This window comes from Taudactylus pleione, unplaced genomic scaffold, assembly GCF_031769625.1.
Source record: "Taudactylus pleione unplaced genomic scaffold, aTauple2 ptg000184l, whole genome shotgun sequence".
Lineage (NCBI taxonomy): Eukaryota > Metazoa > Chordata > Amphibia > Anura > Myobatrachidae > Taudactylus > Taudactylus pleione.
The window spans coordinates 12,894,865-12,912,115 of record NW_028284586.1 but is presented as its reverse complement, the minus strand read 5'-3'; the positions used below and the strand labels follow the sequence as shown (position 1 = coordinate 12,912,115).

General features: G+C 42.1%; 1 protein-coding gene across 1 annotated transcript in view; it reads left to right on the top strand.

Moving 5' to 3' along the window:
• The window catches only part of LOC148519750 (multidrug resistance-associated protein 1-like), a 113,503-nt gene that overhangs the window by 24,957 nt on the left and 71,295 nt on the right, over nt 1-17,251 (top strand). The window contains exons 4-9 of the mRNA XM_088476186.1: nt 5,525-5,650; nt 8,127-8,264; nt 8,502-8,627; nt 8,894-8,955; nt 13,025-13,156; nt 15,588-15,815. Coding sequence (XP_088332312.1) covers nt 5,525-5,650; nt 8,127-8,264; nt 8,502-8,627; nt 8,894-8,955; nt 13,025-13,156; nt 15,588-15,815 — 812 coding nt within the window. The remainder of the gene's footprint in view (nt 1-5,524; nt 5,651-8,126; nt 8,265-8,501; nt 8,628-8,893; nt 8,956-13,024; nt 13,157-15,587; nt 15,816-17,251) is intronic.

Genomic DNA, 17,251 nt, shown 5'->3' with positions numbered 1-17,251 from the left:
CGGTTATTGGTACGATGCTCAGGGCACGCAAGCCTGCTTCAGCACGGATTTATCACAGAGTGTGGCACACTTACTTTCAGTGGTGTGAGTCCAGACTTTATGATCCTCAGGTGTTCCGAGTTTCTAGGATCTTGGAATTTCTTCAGTCAGGATTGGATCTCGGCTTACGCCTTGCATCTCTGAAGGTTCATGTGTCCGCCTTGTCCGTGTGGTTTCAACGGCGGATTGCAATACTACCAGACGTTCACACCTTTTTCCAAGGTGTTATCAGGATCCAGCCTCCCTTTGTGCCTCCGGTGGCTCCTTGGGACTTGGCGGTGGTGCTACGGGTCCTGCAGGGTCCTCCGTTTGAGCCTCTTGAGGCGGTGGAGCTCAAGTGGCTGACATTTAAGACGGTTTTTCTCCTGGCAATTGCTTCGGCCAGGAGGGTGTCTGAATTGGGGGCGCTTTCCTGTCGCCCTCCTTTCCTAATTTTTCACCAGGACAGAGCGGTGCTCCGCACTCGTCCTGAGTTTTTGCCCAAAGTGGTCTCGAAGTTCCATATTAATCAGGAACTTGTTGTGCCAGCTTTTCAGTCCCCTGATCTTTCAGCTGGTGAGACTTCCTTAGATGTGGTCCGGGCGCTTAGAATTTATGTAGACCGGACGGCTTCGGTTAGGAAGTCTGATTCCTTGTTTATCCTCTTTGGTTTTCACAAGAGGGGTTGGCCTGCCAACAAACAAACGTTAGCCCGTTGGCTTCGTTCCGTTATTTGTGAGGCTTATGCACAGGAGGGCTTACCTGTGCCAGCCTCTGTTAAGGCTCATTCCACTCGTTCTGTGGGTCCCTCTTGGGCTGCTAGACGTGGCGCTTCTGCTGTTCAGCTGTGTAGGGCGGCCACTTGGTCTTCAATTCAAACGTTTTTGAGGTTCTATGCGTTTGACACCTTTGCCTCTCAGGATGCATCCTTTGGGCGCCGGGTACTCCTTTCAGCACAGGAGCGTCCCCGCCCGTAGTTGTACTGCTTTGGGACATCCCCAAGGTCAACCCTGTGGACCCCCTATGGACCCTGAAGTAGAAAACAAGAGATATGGTAAGAACTTACCTTTGTTATCTCTGTTTCTACGAAGTCCATAGGGTCCACAGGGCGCCCGCCCTGACGCACCTGGCTTCAAATGGGCTGTGTGGCTGGTCACCGGTTTTCCGTCTCCTATTGCTGTGAGTATGGTTTCTTGTGTGTTCCAGTCTTCCTTCTCTCTGTTCCATATTCTCCTCCGGCCTAGGCTGCTTACCAACTGGGGTGCCTGTGGCTCGGGGGCGGGGTATAGAGGAGGACCCAAGTGCATCCTGGGAGCTAAAAGCTTAACTGTGTGGTGCCCATGGATCCTGTTCCAGCTATAACCCCAAGGTCAACCCTGTGGACCCTATGGACTTCGTAGAAACAGAGATAACAAAGGTAAGTTCTTACCATATCTCTTGTTATTTGTATTCATGTGATTGTATGGCGTTTTATGCTGCAGTAAAAGTATTATGCTACTGTATATACGTTTCCCTCTGTTTTGGGTACATGCATACACCAATGTGAGTTTTGCTGATCCGTGAGGAGCGTCAGAAAAAAACAAAACCCTGGTCTTCTGCGGTGACTGATATATACGGAGAACTCGCTACAACGGAGGAGGATTTTCTGTTAGCCCTCTAATAGGGGTGTGACTTTATAGATTATATGCTCAATTTATAGACGGCGCCAGTGGGAAGGTTCTCATTGGTTTTGTTTTTGCATAGTTCAAACAATGATTTTGCTAGTTTCAAGGGCAAAGCACTATGGAAACTCTATGAATCTTTCTTTAGCCAATAAAAGAAATAACTTGGATGTTTCTTATTATTTGTTTTAAATTTTAAAGCCATTCCAGGGTAATAACTGGCTAGCAGGGCTGTTCCTAGAAGTATCAGGCTGACAGTTTGAGTTCTCTGATTGCTGCTACTCTCTGGAGCTGAAATCTAAAATAAGATGTTTCCATGTGAGGAGTTGCCAGCAGTTACAGGTATCCCACGGGAATGAGCAGTGATCTGTACACAGTTCCAGCAGTATATCCAGGGGACAATATAGACGTGACTGGCACCAATAATGTCATAGTGTCCTTCCAGCAGCATTATTCAGTGTCTGAATCATTTATGCAGAGAACTGCTGCAACAAGTTGTAGTTCACCACAGCCTCATTGCAACTAGTCACTACACCCAGCTTTACTAACCCAGCTTTACAGCTTCCTGTTTTTTTTTTATCTTAAGGGGTCATCAGAGTGCATAAAAATGTAATACAACTCTCACAACCCTGGATTTGCTTGTTTTGCACCCTTATACAGCTTTTTCAGAGTCTCTCTATACTCGCTTAACAGGCTTATTGGTTCCAACCCCAATGTTTGTGTAAAATAACTACGTGGAAAAAAATCCTTTTTATGTGTGCAAGCCATCTGGAATGGAATTGGTATGAAATACCGCCGTCCGCATGGCCGGTGGTTCGATTCCCGCCAGCGGCAGCCCGACAGGAGCAGAGTGCGATGCAGCGGAAGGCCGACAGCGCTGGAAATCACGATCGTGTATAGGTAAGTATTTACTAACCTAACCCCCCTAACCCTAACCCTCCTTAGGGGTGCTTAACCCTAACTTCCCCCCCAAGTGCCTAACCCTAATCCCCCCTCTAAGTGCCTAACCCTAACCACCCCCTTCCCCGCTGCCTAAACCTAAATCCCCCCCGGGGGTGCCTAACCCTAACCCTCCCTCCCCCTAGCCTAACCCTAACCCTCCCGGGGGGTTGCCTAACCCTAAGTCCCCCCGGGTGCCCTAAACCTAACCCTCCCCCCCGCGGCTGTCCGCTTGCGGCGCCCGGCATCCCTACAATCGGGATGCCGGGCGCCGGTCTCCCGGCGTCGGGGTAATGCGGGCGTCTACATCTAGACGCCCGGCATTTCACCCTTGCCGGGATAAGACAGTCGGGAAGCCGGCTGCCGGTATTTAGGCAGTCGGCTTCCCGATTGCCTCCCTCTGGAATACACTAGTGTACAACCTGGCTCATACGATAACTATATTACCATGTTAATCAGTTCAAACCAATGAACATGTTCTCTAAAGATTTGTTCCATAGATTTAGCTTTGTGATGGAAAGTAAGTATTCTCCCATGTTTGCTGTGGTTATGGTTGTTGAATGGTACTGCTCTAGTGCAGATTATAAATGACCACAGTGTGGCTGAGACTTGGGCAAAAATGAGCCCAAAGCTGCATACACACGTAAAGATTTTCTGTTCAACCATCCAACTAGTTGCTTGTCAGTTACTCCCATACGTTACCAGATTTTCATTCCAACCAATCAGCAATTTGCTCCTAAATGCCAGAAAACAGATGAAAATGGTTGTCAGACAAGTTTGTTAAATTTGATCTAAACAATTTGTTCAAACAACAGTTTTTGTCCATTTTCCAGCATTTGGGAGCAAATTGCTGATTGTCATTTGCTTTCATACCTTACCAGATTTTCATTCCAACCAATCAACTAATTGGATGGTTGGACAGAAAATCTTTGCGTTTGTATGCAGCTTAAGACAAGTACTGTGTGTCTGTGTAAGGGTTTTAACTTGTTCACATTTCAACCATGTTGACCTGATGCACGTCGACGTAATAAATGTTGACATAACATACCACACACACTCCTTGCAACCATCGGGGACAATGTCTACTCACAAGTTGCTGGGCAGAGTAACTAGGTTCATTGTGCCTATCAGTAATATAACTAATTCCTGCATACTAGTAGCACACTGCATATAATAGAATGGTTTTCAATGCATGTACATATTACCGTTTTAGGCTAAGATGCTCTTACATGGGTGTCATATTGTTTTACTAATATAATATAGTGACTATCTGAACTTAGATCAGCTTTCTTGGTTACCACTTCAAGTACTTAGGTGATTTTCTTGGGTACTACCTTGAGCACTGCAAAAGTCTTACCAGTCCACCAACTTTTTAGTGTTTGCAGATAATTATGCACAATGGGTGCGCATTACAATTAGGGTTACTTACCCTCTGAGGAAACTGTCAGCTATAACCAGATGGAGAAACGCGTCAGTGTTCTACTAAAGGGATTATTTTTGATTTATAGACACCATATCTAGTGCACCTATTTGGCAGTGAACATTTTTTATTGTGATTTGCTGTACAGCGGAGTGTGGTCAAGTATCAGGAGGAGACTGCCTTCCTTATACCAAGTCCCACCACCTAATATCTTGCTGCACAGAGCCTCACTATCATTGAGAAATTTTCACTGCAGGTCACAGGCAGCATCGAGCCCCTGAGGCTGAAGGAGGTGATTGTATACAGGGGAACAGCGGTGATGATACTCCCCAAGACGATAATACCACGGTAGTGTCAAAACTCCTACCAGTGAGGATCAAGTTGTATTGAGGCTTGCAAAGTGGTCTGTTGTATTCATCTTTAGACACTGAGGTATTCTCCCGGCTTCCATTCTGCCTACATGCGGTAACATAATACTATAGGCTTTCTGCCAATCATCGTCTGACTCCTATGCAGTTAAATTATAAGGAGACTAGCACAATATGGGTCCATGAGATCGAGACTTTTTATGAACTTTTTAATATTTTTTATTTATGTATATGTCTTATTGTGTTCCAGTTATCTGCATTACTTATTAATCTGGTATATAATATTACTCCTTTTGGAGAGATAGGTAGTCTCTCAGTTTATGTGCAGTAAATGATACATATGTTTAATATATGTTTATTGATTTTGTGTTATCTGGTCTAATTGTAATGTGCACCCATTGTGCATAATTATCTGCACATAGTACATTTCAATTATCTATCTAAGCAATCCAGATATAGTTATTGGGTAGCAGTGTTTTTTTATATATAAAATTTGGTGCATTCAATATATATATTTTTTAATGTTTATATATATATATATATATATATATATAATATTTTTTTTCCTTTATTATTTAATCAAACAATTATACAATTCTAAGAGGTGCGCCTGGTTATAGAGCCAAATGTTGTGACTCTTCAGCTTTTGAATAACATTATGTGTTTGCCTGACATATGTTGTAATTGTTGTGTCTTATCAGGTCTAAATCATACCTATTTACCCACTAAAGGAGTTTTTTTTAGGATTTTCGAAAAAATGGCATTATGACAAGGTCAGGCGCACTGTGTGACATGTGCACTCCCCCTGTCCCAAATCCAAACTTCCAAATGTTTGGAGATATGATAACTGGCCATGCATAAGTTGCTGGTCAGAGGCATCCACCATAGTTCTTAGTACCATGAATACTGTACATGCTAATTCACACTTGTGTCATGTTACCGCAAACTGTGGTAGATTCATTTGTCCCAAAGCTTGTGCATGGCCACAGCACGAAGGGTTTCATTGGCATGGCAACAGGTTCGCTCACACCCAAAATGCGTTTTGTGAAGCCAGAATCCACATGTGAGAATAATTCCTCATGCAGTCTCTGAATTGTCTTCTGTTTGTCTTATTGCAGTGTCTCGCTGCTTTGTTGGCACTTATCTGCTATATCGACCTTTTCTACACCGTGTGGAACATGACCCACCATATCCCAGAACCCCCGGTTCTCCTCATTAGCCCGCTAATAGTTGGAGCTGCAATGGTAATGCTGGGTTATAAATTTGTCAGTGACAACACTGTACATGATACACCTGTGTGTGTGTGTGTGTGTGTGTACAGTATATTAATATAATGTAAATATTGTTTTGTGTTTCCAATGGCAATGTTTGTATTATGTCGTTTAATATTGATGGGTGACTATTCTACTCTAGATTTACTTTAAGGGCTTATAATTACAAAATAATAATTTCCCTCGCTCTTCAAGTTTCTAATTAACCTCTTTTTACATTAGCTGATCTCTTTACATTGTACTTATCAATCAATGTACAAACACTGCACATCACTAAGTTCTGTGCATGCTAATAGATTTCAGGAGTCCCTTGGCATGCCCTGTTAAATTCATTGCTTTCCAGACTGGAAACACTCAGCATAGTGGTGTGCAGTGCCTGTACATCGTATAGTAATTATTGGATAGCAAACCCTAGATCAATATACTTGGTATTGGTCGGCATAAATGGGTGAATATGAAATATATTATTATTACATATGTGTCCTCATAGATAGATGTGTCCGCATACATCTAGCCTCTTTATGCCACGCATCGTGGCTTGCCAGGCGTGAGTGAGCCGCCAGGTCCTGTGTTACTCTGCTAGCGTCTGGTGTCTTTGTTGCCAAAAATGTGTCTAAGTCGCAATGCGATGTGACTAGGACGCACCAGCAGACTGTGCAGATTAATTTGATATTCGGTACTTGTATATCTGTGTGCACCTGAGTCTGTATATGAAGCACAACAGAACTTGGAATTAAAAAAAGTTGCGGCCGCTACATTATAACACTTCGTATACATATTCAGGGACTCAGTCGCTCTCAGATATACAAGTGTCAAATATCAAACTAATCAGCACAGTCTGCTGCGTCCTAGATTTCGGATACAAAAGACGCAAAACAGACGCCCAGCGATGTCATAGTCTCACGGGACCTGGCTCACCAAGAGGTGCTTTTTAGCGTGACTGCAGCAAAGATGTATAAGGACACATCTGTATTTTGCTTAGAAAATCTCATAAGGGCATGAACAGCCACACCATGGCTATATATTTATAAATGGTTATTTATATAGTGCTCGCATATTACACAGCACGTTCATGGTCACTCACATCAGCCTCTGCTGCAGTGAAGCTTACAGTCTAATAACCATTTATATCTAGTGTAATACATATGCACATAGGGTTAAATATTTTTTCAAACTCTTGGAGGAGATAAGAGTAACTGAAGGAAATCCACACAAACACAGAAGAGCAAACATACTTGCACAGATAGGATTCTGGATGGAATTGAACCCATGACATTAGTGCTATACACTGTGCCAATATACTGCCACTATGTAATAATATATATTTTAAACTTTGTGGTAAAAGCATTGTCTTGTGTCCGGTTACAGTTTTGTGCTGTATATACTGATATTTGTAGTGCTAGTCTATCAGTAATTACATTTTAAATTGACCAGCAGCATGCAAAGGGCTCCATTTACTAATGAGTTTGATTCATTACAAACTCGTTGCGTATGTTAATTACAGCCAGAGCTATTTATCATGACCGATACCGTGGTTTTAGGCATTGCTATTTTAATTTCATGTCTGCATTAGAAGTAGAGAGTGAGATACTGTTTAATAGCAAGCACTAGCTTTTATATAGCACTGATGAGCGCTAAGGTCCCGGCTAGGATGCTGCACTTCTGCAGCTTTATCCGCCCCTTCCCTCCTGATCTCCACCCCTTTCCTTCCATTCTCCGCCTCCTAGTCTCCGCCCTCTCAATCCAGCTCACTGCCCCCATCCTCCTGTTTACTTGCATCTACACTTATCCTCGCCGGCCCCCAGTAAGGCAGAAAAACACAGCTGGCTGCTTTAATACCATTACAGCTCGCCGCTGAGCAGGTCAGTAGTGATTTCCGGTTAAAAAAAAAAACTTGCGGTGAGCGGTAGCACAAAATATCATTAAAAAACTTGTTAGTAAATGGAGCCCAAAGTACACTCATCCTTTTTTTTTTTTTTTTATTTTGTTTTACACATTTATAAAAAAATCTATTTTGTTTGTAAGCATTTTACACAATCCCCTGACTCCATTAGTCTAGTTGTTCTGGTTGTAGTCTCTACCCTATAATCCCTGTTGTTGTCCTGCAAGCATCACTGCTTGTGCTGAGGACTTCTCCAGGAGACCTGAAATCTGACACTGACTAAAATGACAGCTGGCTCCTGATTGGATGACTTTCATGGCCACCCAATCAGGAGCCAGCTTCCATTAATATTTGTAGTTAAAGTTGCTACAGAACCTGTGCCTACACTATGGTGAGGTGTTCCTGACATTGTTGGGTTCTTTTACCTATAGATTTCTGATGTATTCACAAACATTCCTTCCTGCTCAACATATGTGGCTAATTAAGACTGTAGTTAAAGCAATTGGTCAGAATTTGTCATAAATCTGATCAATGTCTTCTCTTTTTTTTTTACTTTTTGATTGGCAGCTTCTTGTAACATGTCTTATCCAGTACGAGAGGGTTAAAGGTGTCCGTTCTTCGGCTCTCCTGCTGATATTCTGGCTGCTGACCTTGATATGTGCTGTCTTCCAGTTGCGCACCAAAATCACTGAGAGCATTTCTCATGTAAGTGTGGAGGATCAATTGCTCATTGCAAAGTCGGGCTGGAGTATGTATTATTTTGACAGGAGTTTATAAAAAAAATTGTTAATAACAGATTAAATTCATTCTGGTCAAGCCGTTAGTCATCAAGTGTTGATATGAAGCGATCTAATACAGTATCAATTAAAATAATGTTAAAATGGATGTAAAATTGTTCTTAAACCATCTCACCTTGTCGCATGTTCACGTCTTTTTTTAAAGATCGCAGTGATTGACAAACTTCGCTTCACACTTTTCATGCTCTACTTCATATTGGTGCTGTTCCAGTTCGTTCTGGCCTTCTTCAACGATCAGCCTCCATTTTTCTCCCATGTGAAGAATGAGTCAGTATGTAACATTTTTATCTTTATATCCATCTCCACTGTTATTGTTGCTTTTGCATTTTGTGTAGTGTTAAACTATTTGTCAGACTTGGGCATTATGGAAAGGACCCTGGATAGCTATCCTGCCTTTCTGCTTCTCAGTGGAAGAATCCTCAGCAGAAACATGTATACTGACTCATTGTGTGCATGTAAACTGCAAATGTATAACCGCAAATACAAGGCTTTATAAGGATAGTAAGTTCACATTGATGTTTGTTCTCCCTCTCCCAGAATCCGTGCCCTGTGTCAAGTGCTTCTTTCCTTTCCAAAGTTACATTCAGCTGGTTTACAACGTAAGTGAAATAAAAAAATAGATAATGTACAATTAAGGATTTGATTGATTTCATCTTTAGATGTTGTTTTAAAATAGCAGCAAGAAAATGGTGTCAGAGATGTGGCACCACTAGTTTCAGCTGGGGAATTCAAAGGAGTGGCTGGGAACAGTCTTATTTGGCTCTGGCACCCTGATAACGTACATAGTACTCTTAAATGCACACTATGGGGTAGTTTTATTTAAGCTTGGAAGCTGCCAAAAAAAAAAAAGAAGGTTGGATGGACTATAAGGACTCATCTCAGGGGTAATTCATAAGACTCCCTTCCTCCTCCATACACAGTTCATAGACCGCCTGAATATCCTTGGTCCTTCCTGCAGCCAGCTTATAAACCTACATTTTCCCCCACATCATGGAGTCAAGCACTTTAACATAGAAATCACCGTCGGTGAACAGAGGCCCTGATTCAGAGCCGGACGCTCTGACAGTGCGCTCGCTCTGAATCAGGGCCGTCCCTCCTCCTTTTTGGAGCTGCCTCCTGGCCGCTCGCATAGCTGTGGGTGACCACCCACAGCTATAGCGAGCGGCCAAAATGATGGTCGCAATGGTCAAGACCATCGCGACCATCGGGCTTGCGACGAGACCCTTGCGGTAGGGTCTCGCTGCCGCAAGCCCTGGAGTGCTTTTGGCTCTATCAGAGCCAAAAGCACTCCCACTGACATCACTAGTGATGTCAGTGGGGCCGGCCCCAGATGGTAGCCACGCCCCCGGCACGCCCACTAAAGTGGGCGTGCTGTCAGTCACCATCGACAGCACGCCCCCTTTGGTGCGAGACCCATAACGACGGCTTGGCCGTCATTATTCGGGTCTCGCGCATGCGCACGACGGAGCTGCATGCGCACTTGGGCAACATCGACCCGCTTGCAGGCGGGTCTGAATCAGGCCCAGAGTGTGGACATGTCTTATGCTTACGCGTTTCGCCCACTCCAGAATTCTTGTGCATCTGATTAATGATCTAACTCCCCTCTTTAGTAATTCATGCAACTAAATGTTAGTCCATAAAAATACCAATGAAATATCTAAATGAACGTGCTCGGAATATTATTTAGTATACAATACTATAACCCTGGACATAATTTGTTCAAAGTAGTATAACCAACAATATACTTGAATCATATAAAATGCAAACATACCGCATGTACAGTATGTTGCAACCAGTTATATAATAAAAAAAAAAATGTGTTTTGTCATTCTCATTGGCTAGTATATAACTATATACTGTTAGCACTTAAAAAAATTACTGAAGTGAAAACAATTGAAAATATATTGTGTGTATAATATCAATGTATAAATACATAATATGCAAGTATTAGCACTATTTAAATACAAATATATTTTTTTACGTATTACAGCATATGGCCAGGTTAGAAAAAAAAATTACATTAATAAAAAAATGTATTCTAAATGTTAACAAAAATGTTATAAGATTGCTCCAAATCCTGAAAGCTATAAATGCCATAATATATATGCTTACCAGAAAAATGGGTCCTGGACTCATATATTCATGGTTGGGCGCTCATGCCTTCCTACGACTTAAGGGGACTGCATTGGCATCTCCTTTAGGACATTCTTTATCCTTTCTCCATTATTGTGTTGGCTCTACTGTCCTAGAGTCCCCCAGGAATAATGATGTGATTATAAATAGATGCTTTCATTACAGAATTGGATCTGCTTAAAAGTTAAAAGCAAATCTGGTTGCATTATTTGCATCTGGAAACACCATGTTGTGGGGGGATGTAAAAGTGTGTGGACCCCAAATGTAGTGTGGTGCAGTGTTTGCCTTGCATACAAATAATGTTTGCATTTCAGCTAACTTTGAATTAGACCCCATGAGCTTATTCTGTGATTCCTTGGATTTAACATATAGATAAACCCCTCTCCTCCGCTTTGAAAGGAGATAAAGCATAGAAAGTCAATATACTAACAACAAGAAAAGCCTCATAGAAAAATATATTACCTGCAAAGTAAATGTAATAAACATGACAGAAGTGACACAGATGTCAGCCTATCCCTCTAATAAAACACAATCACTATAGCAACCGTCCTTCCACTGTGTATCAAGGAGCTAAAAGTAACTACAGATATGTCCTCATAAACCTATTCATTTTGAGCTACATGGCACGAGACGCCTGCCATGCTCACCTTGCTGGGTACTTTTTCCACAATTTTGCGTCTAAGGTACCTAGGATTAGTTTTTTGTCACAAAAGAATTGGTATAAAGTCGTACATATAGCACATTGATGTATGGTGCGGGCCACTTGTATTGGACCCGTCCTTTGCCGTTTTACAGAGACTGCCTACTTTTTCCTCAATTTTGCTACTTTTTCCTGAATTTTGTGTGTTATTACGCGTGTAGTGTACAGTATACTTCTTAGGATTTCATTTTTCTGCAGCAAAGGAATAGTATAAACTTGCAGATTAAGAATAACAATACATGGCGCGTGTCACTCGTATTGGACCTATCTTTTCCTGTTTGTAACATAGACTGTATACTGTTTCCTCCATTTTGCTACTTTTTTTCTACAATTTTGCTATTTTCCTCCATTATGCTACTCTTTCCTAAATTTTGCGTCTTAAGCTGGGCACACAATAAACGATTGTGTACCCAGCGAGGCAACCACGATCCTAGCGTCGATGGGCCGACATTGGGCGGTCCGTACACACTGAGCGAGCCGACCGCGTGATATGCCGGATCCCGCCGCATCGCCTGATCTTCTGCATATACCAGGGATGGGGGACCTCAGGACCGGGGGCCGTATAAGGCCCCCAGAATAATTTGGTTTGGCCCTCTGACTATTTTCTGCTAGCCTCATCTGGATAGCAGGATGCCTATAATGGTACCCTGCAGCCAGAATCTATGCAGCAGTGCCGCCTGTAGCATCCTTAAAACGCTTCAGACTGTCACACCGCTGTCCTTACAGCTCCCGGAGCATCCTCAGGGTGCTCCAGGCATTGTTGTAGTCACTGGCGATTGTGGCCCTTCCCTGTGTGACATCACATGGAGGGGGCGTGGCCTGCACTGGCCCGCGAATAATGTTATATATATCAAAATGGCCCTCGGCAGAAAAAAGGTTCCCCACCCCTGGCATATACGAAAGATCAGGCGATGCGGCTGATGACCACACGGGAGCGCGCACTACACGATGTAGTGCATACACACTGCACAATATTGATTAATTGTTGTTGCAATACATCAATATCGTGTAGTGTGTAGGGGCCTTTAGTTCGCTTCTAGTGTTCCAGGCACTCAGGATTAGTATTTTGGCGTGGCTAAATAGCAAAGTTTCCAGTGTGCTAAATGGGGCGATTTGAGGAAAGGTGTTATGTGGAGATCTGTAAGATAAAAAGGGCAGTTTGAGCTTTTCTCATTTCTTCATATAATGTGGTTTGTTAAACATCTCTATATCCCTGGTGTCTTAGGTTACATGCGCAAACACTTAACTTCAGACTTGCCGTGTTTGGTACAGCACAAAAATATTTGTCCTTTGGAATATTTACCCTGACTTTTGGAGCAAGAGAGGGCAGTGGGCTATTAGATGGACAGAGTTATCAGATGTGTCTCCATAGTTGAGGCTGCATTGTTCGTTTAACTGCACACACCTGCACTCTTATATGTCGTCACCATTCTAATAAACCAGTGGTTCCCAAACTCGGTACTCACTGACACGTTGTAAAAGATCCACAGATGGCACTAATTATTTTACTTGCGATTCTGTGAGGAGACCTGGAAAACGTGCACTGTTTGGGGTCCTGAGGGCAGTGTCTGAGAACCTGTGTAATAACCTAAGGTGTCATTATGGTGAAAGGACAACAAAAGTAGTTCATCTCTGGGAATGTAGATTGCCTTGTTGAACAGCTGGGGAATTGGGAAGACGTACGATGTGTTGGACACAATTGTCTAAGCACTAATAAGTAGCAGCCATCAGGTCACTACTACAGGCATCAGATTGGAAACTTATTTTATGTTCCTCATGAATAGACTTAATATGCTTTAATATTGAATTTAATATTGTTTTTTTTTCTTTATAAGAATAATGTTTAGAGGTTACAAACAGCCCTTAAAAGTGGATGATATTTGGTCCTTGAGAAAATCGGATATGGCTGAAGAAATTTTATCGAAGTTCTCTAAAGAGATCCAAAAGGAATGGCATAAGAGCAAGCCGTAAGTTCCTCCGAGTGTTTGTGTGGTCTTACCCTCAGTTCTGAAATGCCCTGATTGATGCTTTGGAGTTTGTATATTAATTACAATGACTAGGAAAATGTCTCAAGTCTTATGGTTATTACAGTAAAAGGAGCTGCTCAAGGGCGGTAGCTCTATTAAATTCAGTTTATCTGTCTTTTGTATATTGTAGCGCACTTATTATGTGACAATCTCAGGGTTGCCATGTGTCCTGCCCTTCTTTCTCTCACCAAGGTCCTGATTCAAAGTTGGACACAGAAGCACTCACAGCAGCGTCTATTGGCGGTCGCCCATCTGCAACTTTATGCAAATGCCACTACCAACTCCTTCCCTGGTGTACATAAGTGCTGCCATATGTACCAAAGGACAGACATGTCCGCATCCGCTGAAATACCAATAGGACACACCATCGAAATTTGCACCAACCCCATGGCTGGTGCTATTTCTCGTCCAAGTATGACCTTCTACGTGAGCGGTGGATATTTCAGCACGCAACCACTTTCATTGACACCGCCGTGCCACTCCTATAACATGCCCATAAGAAGGACCATCTGTAGTCACCTGCCAGGAACACCCATAACTTTCACCAGTATTTCTCGATCACAACAGCGCCTTTGTGCGTACACACTGCGTCACGCATGCACCATAGGAGTTTTTAGAAATTTGCGTGAACATCTACGTTGCGTGCCGCTCTGAATTAGGCCCTAAATCTGTATTTCAGAATTCTTATTTTCTCATACTTAAAGTTATATAATTTTGCCCAAAAGAGCTTACAATCTAATTGGGCAATAGGGAACAAATATAAAATGGAGATATGTAGGTAAAAGCACACACATGTCGTTTATGTGTGTCAGGCAGATATGATCACAACAGTGCTGGAAATGAGGGAAGTAGCATACAGTATATCGGTGTAAATTTGAAGGCGGCTGTTGGGAGACTTTGACAGTGGTGAAGAGGACTGGAATTCCGGATGTATGGCACAGTACATAAGATGGTTATACTGTAGGTGCGATAGAGTATTTGGAGTGGATGCTGCTGAAGGGAGGCCGATTGACTTAGAGGATATGTAGATATAATGGCTGACATGCTAGAAGGTGCAGCTGAAGGGGTGCTTTACAGGTAGGAAGAAGGATTTTGTGTGTCACTTGATGAATGATTGAGAGCGATGTAACCAATGTGTAAGATGGCTGATATTTTGGAGAGCGGGAGATTATCCTAGCTGCTGAGTATAGAATGTTATATAGAAGACATTAGGGTATTGGAAAACTATATATTGGAAGATATAGATTTGGTTAAGTAAATAAATTTACAATGGTGGCAACAAAGAGGGAAGCTGTTACTAAAGTTAGAGGGAAACTTTTGCAGACTAATGGCGAAATAGGGCGCCTGTCTATGCGTGATTCACTACTGTTTATTATGAAATGAACACGTTTAGTGCACACGGGCCACTACATCTTATTCACTTTGTAGGTGCAAGGTCACTCCATTACTAAGTCTTGCTGCATATTCTGCTTTTCAGTAATACTTAAACATTTAGTTAATTAAAATAGTTTTAGCAACTCTGTCAGATAATTAAAGGTGTAGTTTATTGCAGATTTTTAATGCTATAGCTGAGAATTAATTTCTTTTTTTATAAACACAATTTTTTGTGTAAAACATATTGAAGTAAAAGGTATCTCGTCTGAGGTTTGGTTGCAGACAAAATGGCTGCCATCTGCACTTCTTTTTGATACAGATTTTTACAAATGACTATTAAAATATTTCACTTATTCTTGAAAAAGAACAATGTTCAAGGAGAACAGCATATTTATTTAAAAAGGTTTCCACTAAAAGAAACATGTTTTTCAGCTACATTTATCACAAGGTGCTAAATGTAATAGGGTGCAGGATTCTAAAAGTGGTGAGATTTTGGCAAGTTAGCAGTTAAATTTAAAGTGGCAATCAGGGGCGTAACTAGGTATTTGAATGCCCCATAGGAAAAATTTGTAAGAACCCCTATGTACCACCCAATGGTGAAAAATGTGCACAACACATGTAACTTTGACAAGGAAGATGGGCTCCCCTCAGCTCTGGGCCCCATAGCAGCTGCACCCCTTTGCACCTATGGTAGTTACGCCCATGGCGGCAATGTTTACTAAACATTGCCGCTTTAAATTTCTCTGCTAACTCAGCAAAATCTCTGCACTTTCAGAATCCTGCATCCTATTACATTTGGGCCCAGGGTTATTTACATCTGTATCTATGGATAATATATAATCTGGCTGGGATTTGAAGTGAGGCTGAGTGGGCGAAGTGTACATTCATTTTGAGTGCTAATCTTCCTTAATGATAAGCAGAACATATATTTTATATTGAAGTATTTAAATTCTCAGTGCAATATATTCAATATATGTGTTCTTGTATAATGTGGCAGGTTGGAGGTACACACAACGTTTTCTAATCCCAAAATGAAGAACAATACTCAGATTTGCCAAGAAGATCAGGATGAGACTGAAATTCTCCTGAAAAGTCCAAGCATGCAGATGGATAATAATTCACTATTGAAGATCATCTTTAGAGCTTTTGGCCTCACCTACTTGCTCAGTGTCCTGTTAATGGTTCTGTACACTGCATTCCTCTTCATCAGTCCTGAGCTAATGAGGTAACATATTTTATGTATAATTGTGTGCATCATTGATTTATGCTGTATTACTCTGTTTAGTGTTTGTAGCTCGCAGTACATTTCTTATCATGATTTGCAGATGTCAAAGCACTTTTGCAAGTGGGTGTAATATTTGCAAATGTTTCTTTTATAGGCACAAAGTTTCAAGGTCTGGAAGCATTTGACAATGTTCAGAATGCAAAAGGTTCAACCTCAGAGAGGATTTACAGCATTCCAAAACTTTCTTACATAACTTTAGATGGTTTCTAAGAACAAAAAGTCCAATACTTGTCATAACATCTCTTAGAATGCTTGTATCAATAAGACACATATTTTGGATTTGACCCTACATCGAGATGCATCTGAGATAATCGGAAACAATGCACTTAGGACCTCATTCAGAGTCGGTCGTTGCGGCTGCACGGTCGTAAGGGAAAAGGGTCCGGATATGCAAATGATGCACTCGCAAGTTGCGTCGTTAAGATGGGATCGTTAGCTGGACGACCAAGGGGAGGATGCGGCCGTAAGACTAAAAATACGCCCCCTTCTCGTTCGCATTACACGTCATCTCCGGGCATATAAGGATTAATCGAGACCATCGGGAACCATCGGAGCTGGTCGTAGAGCTTAAGGTTGACCATACCCTCTCTTAAGCTCTACGATCAAGTCAGTGTAAAATCCTCCCATGTCACGTGTGCTATGACACTACTTTGTTAATTATGCACTCCCATAAAACGCCGTTTGCAGAGTCAGGCACGCCTGCGTCCGGATCTCCACTCCCCTGTTCACAAGCACCTTCCCCTGTTACTACCCACAAACGCCTCATCCTGTCACTCAAACTAACGACCTGGCCAAGTCCAAGGAGAGAGATATTTCCGATCGTAACAGCTAGTTTGCGCACGCGCCATGCAGGCAGCAAGGTGATGATCGGTAGAAACATCATTGAACAACAGCTATAACGTACTTGTCTGATGTTTAACTTACGGAGCTCCATAAATTTAAATTGGAATTACATACTGTGATTTTACAGTGGTTATGGGGCAAGTGGCCTGATATTACAGTACGTGTGACCTCAGAACAAATTACATCAGAACAAATGCTATGCTCCGATGACAGAATTTGATAGGATCACTATTAGCATGTTGGAAAATTAAGATTGCCGTCATTGACTTGTGTCTATGGTCCTCTTTTCACCAAGCTAATCGGTCCAAGTGATGCTGTGTGTAAAATGTGTACTCACCTCAAACGGCTGCATAATGTCAAATTTGACCACCTACGTATGTGTTGAAATTGTCACAGGAACAGTTTCATGTGTAGCCAACATTAGTTCAGTCTGCAATCTAATTATATATGACATTTAGCATTGTATGAATGTACAGTGCATCCGGAAAGTATTCACAGCGCTTCACTTTTTCCACATTTTGTTATGTTACAGC